This window comes from Frankliniella occidentalis, unplaced genomic scaffold, assembly GCF_000697945.3.
Source record: "Frankliniella occidentalis isolate FOCC.00 unplaced genomic scaffold, Focc_3.1 Scaffold1, whole genome shotgun sequence".
In the NCBI taxonomy this organism is placed as follows: domain Eukaryota; kingdom Metazoa; phylum Arthropoda; class Insecta; order Thysanoptera; family Thripidae; genus Frankliniella; species Frankliniella occidentalis.
Window position 1 is genome coordinate 4653984 of NW_026267131.1, and position 4194 is coordinate 4658177.

The following is a 4194-nucleotide window of genomic DNA, read 5'->3' on the forward strand; positions in this document are numbered from 1 at the left end:
TTCATTTTATAATTTTCTGTAATCTGATTACAAATTTCTGTAAACGGGATACAAATTTCTGTAACATGGAAACAGATATCTGTACGTGCGTTCAAAATTTTGCGGTTTTAACGTTCAATTTGAACACGATATGTGAGCAGTTAGACTGAATCTAGCACCATCTACCATAAAATCTATTTTCAAAGTATTCACATATAAATCCCATCTAATAGCCTGATAGCTAAGAGAAAGGCTCAGGCTTCAGAGCAGTACTAGTTAGTACTGCTCTGAAGGCTCAGGGGCCAGCCAAGACGTGGAGAAGAATGACACCGGGTCGGAGCACGACTGCTCGCAGGTAGTCGCCTTAGCCGTGTGGGCTAAGGCGTCGCATTCCAACCCAGAGGTTCGGGGTTCAATTTCCGGTTAGGTAAGGTACAACTTTGAAGTTAACTGCCTGTCATGTGTGGGCAACATCTAAAATGAGACAACCAGCAGGAATAAAACATTTTTCTTTCATATCGGAGTATTGAACATCAACGTATTTTCTTCTGTATCGATGGATACAAATTTCTGTATCCGTATTACAAATTTGTTTTTGTATCCAAAAGAATACAATTTTTTGTATCACGGATGCTGAAAAAACTGCACATCCAAATTACAGATTTTTGTATTAATTTTTTTAAGAGTGTAGGACATGTGCTCCTCGAGGCCAGGCCGTCAGCGTCGCGTTAGTAGCGGGACTGACACGAGGTGACTGCGCCGTGCTTCGGCAGGTCGCAGCGCCACGAGCGCCACTGACGGCGGCGCTCTCCTTCGTTAGCGGGCCGGCGCCCGTCCGCTTGGTGCGAGTGCACTAATTGCGCAGAGTGTTAACCACGGTGTGCTTGCAGGCGGGGATGAGGTGTGATGAGGTCGGCGGTGGACAGCTGGTGCCGTTGGGGCGGGCGGCTCGCAGCCTGCATGCTCTCGTGCGTCCTGGTTGCGCTGCTCGTCACCCTGCAGTACGACACGGCCGTGTACACCATCCAGTACCAGAACGGTAAGTACAGGCGGAAGCCCCGGTCCGGTGATGGCGGAGAAGCTTTCCCGCCATGTTGCTGTAACGTACGTTCCCTTTACCCTGTGCAGGCCTGAGCGATGAGGAGGCGCGCCTGGAGGCCATGCTGCTGTCCAACGACATGTCGTCGACGGCCGCCGAGATGCCCGACGACCCGGGCGGCGACCTCGGCGCCGCCGGCGACCTGGGCGACGTGACGATCGTGAGTGGCGCGGGCGACGTGCGGACCAACGAGGTGGACAAGGACCTGCACTTCGAGGAGCAGGAGGACGCCGACGTGGGGCGGGTGCGCTTCCCGCGCACGTCGCGCCGCCTGCCGCAGTGCCTCATCATCGGCGTGCGCAAGTGCGGGACGCGGGCCCTGCTCGAGATGCTCTTCCTGCACCCGCGCGTGCAGAAGGCCGCCGGCGAGGTGCACTTCTTCGACCGGGACGACAACTACTCGCGCGGCCTCGAGTGGTACCGCAAGAAGATGCCGCACTCGTTCCCGCACCAGGTCACCATCGAGAAGAGCCCCAGCTACTTCGTCACGCCCGAGGTCAGTGGAGGCTTAGTTTGGGAAAGAAAAAAACTATACCGTGTGAATATTGGATTAGGAAGGAAAACCAACTTGTTGTTTTCTTCTGTCTAGGTTCCGGAGAGGGTGCGCGCGATGAACGCGAGCGTCAAGCTGCTGCTGATCGTGCGCGAGCCCGTGACCCGCGCCATCTCGGACTACACGCAGCTCCGGAGCCACGCGGCCACCGCGTCGCCCTCACCGTCGCCCGCCGTCCCCGGCCAGGGCCAGGCGCCGCAGCGCTCCTTCGAGGAGCTGGCCATCAAGCCCGACGGCACAGTCAACGTGGCCTACCGGCCGCTGTCCACGTCGCTCTACCACTCCTTCCTGCACCGCTGGCTCGACGTGTTCTCGCGCGACCAGCTGCTCGTCGTCAACGGCGACCTGCTCATCGAGGACCCGGTGCCCGAGTTGCGCCGCATCGAGCAGTTTTTAGGTGACGAGGGCGGCCCTTCCCTGCCTAGGGAATTTCATATTGGAAACTTTTTCGGGAAAAGCGGAAAAATGAAAACATTTTCTTTTCAAGAATAAATTGTTGTTGTGTTTTTTTTAATTTTTAAATCTCCTAAGTTTTATTGCTGGAATTTATATTGTTTTCTATTTTGTTCCGGAAAAAGTTCTGACTTTACAAGTTCCTATTTTTGAGTGATTTAGCCCATATCCTGAATGTACTGCTTTCACAACGCCATTGTCTGTCACGCAGGCCTGGAGCCCCGGATAGGGCGCCACAACTTCTACTTCAACCACACCAAGGGCTTCTTTTGCCTGCGCAACGACACGGCGGACAAGTGCCTGCGCGAGACCAAGGGCCGGCGGCACCCGCGCGTCGACCCGGCCGTCATCACCAAGCTGCGCAAGTTCTTCTCCGAGCACAACCAGCGCTTCTACGACCTGGTGGGGCAGGACCTTGGCTGGCCCGAGGAGTGACCCTGACCCCCCGGCCGCCCCCTCCCATGGGGGCTACACCGCCCCGCCCGCGGCCGAAGACGAGGCCTGGGGCATGGGGTAGATATTTTTTCTCCCCCACCCCCCCTTCCATTGTAATAGCTCATCGCTGCCACCGCTGCCACAAGTCGGGGCAGAGGGGTGGGGGAAGGGGCCTCAGCGCACTCTCGTAGGCATGTTTGCAAAAAAAATGTAGCGGGAGAAAAGAAATTGTTGTGGTCTGTCTTGCCCTCGCGCTGGCCGCGCCGGCAGCCTTGTCCGTCCAGAGCGCCTGCCTCCCATGTGTTCACCTCGGCGGACCCCACCGAGTGGCCCGCCCTGCCCGGCCGGGCCCCCGAGGCCGCGCGCGGCGGTCCGGTCGATGGGGATGTTTTACTTTAAGGAGATGGGTTATTGATCGAAGCGTCTTTGAAACCCAAACACAAAATCGGAAAAAAAAGGCCTACGAAACCTCATACACGTTCTTCTCGTCGGTCCAAATTTAAAGAGTTTGAACCACTGCTAGTCTAGGTTTTTGTAAGTCTGAACATGTATTTGGCAGGCGGCGGCTTGCCGTAGAAATCTCGTTAAGGAAGTCTAATGTTCAGCTCGGCACATGAAACCATAGATAAACAATATTTGGAAGTTCATGCAAATTTCCCCTCGTTGGCAAAAGAAGCCTTTAACCAAATTGCTCGATGTGATATTATTCTCGATGAGATAGTTTGTTGTTTAAATATAATTTGTACATAGAATTGTTTGTGCTGATATTTCAGTATTACAGAGAAATTAATGGAGATCGTAACGAATACATATCATATTGTGAATTTTAATCAAGTTAACATTTACATATCATTTTCTGTGAGTCGAAACATATCGTAATTTTAATATCTTCGGCAGATTTTACCGGCCAAAATCTCAACGTGATGTCAAAATGTGCCATGAGGTCAGGTTCTAGAGCTACTTAAGCTAAGACATTCTTAAGGTGTAGCCCACATGTTATTTAATGCAATATTTTGTTACCAATTGTTATTTGCAGATGTTTAACACTACCAGCTCATGCAACAAAGGTACCTTAATACAGTTAGCTTAGCTGGATAACATTAAAAGTTACTATTTATTTTGGAAAAAGAATTTGCAATATTCAAAAACTTGAAGAATCATCACGAATTGAAATCGTTCCAATCTCAACTGTTCTGCAGGCTTTAATATGTCCAGCTACATAAAAGAACATTTCGTTTGTCACAGTTCGGTATAACGGATTGCCTGTCTTGCAGGCGGGCTGCTGTCAAACGTGGAATGCGCTGACCATCATCAAAGTTTTCCTGATAGCAGCTTGCCAGATAGCAGCCTGATATTTTGGGGAGACTAGGCAAATTTTTTGGGCCTAGTTGGGTATTCTATGGTAATTATATTCGAGAAAATTCCTATATTTACCCCAAAACAAGCCTGCAAATAACGTTTTTTGTTGTAAGCAGCACACGCTGACCATATTGTAGTTGTAAGGTCCTTAAAGGGAAATTTCAACTCTACTAAATGATAGAATGTTGTTTGTGTTAAAATATAGTTTATTTACGTGATTTTAAAGAGTGAACCTGGCTTTGTGGTACTGGACTCAAACGAGAATCGTACATCGGTCCTCGCCAGCTGCGAAGATAGATTAAAATAACGCAATATA

The 4194-nt window shown here is 50.7% G+C and overlaps 2 protein-coding genes across 2 annotated transcripts in view; both read left to right on the plus strand.

Annotated features, from left to right (window-relative positions):
- Positions 1–4194, plus strand: part of LOC113217307 (maternal protein exuperantia) — a 542899-nt gene that overhangs the window by 23436 nt on the left and 515269 nt on the right. The gene's annotated exons all lie outside the window — the stretch shown is intronic.
- LOC113217303 (heparan sulfate glucosamine 3-O-sulfotransferase 1) lies at positions 850–3349 on the plus strand. Its single transcript, XM_026437138.2, has 4 exons — positions 850–1018; positions 1108–1574; positions 1668–2028; positions 2296–3349. The coding sequence occupies exons 1-4, from the start codon at positions 886–888 to the stop codon at positions 2517–2519; spliced, it is 1185 nt and encodes a 394-aa protein (XP_026292923.1). The 5' UTR covers positions 850–885; the 3' UTR covers positions 2520–3349.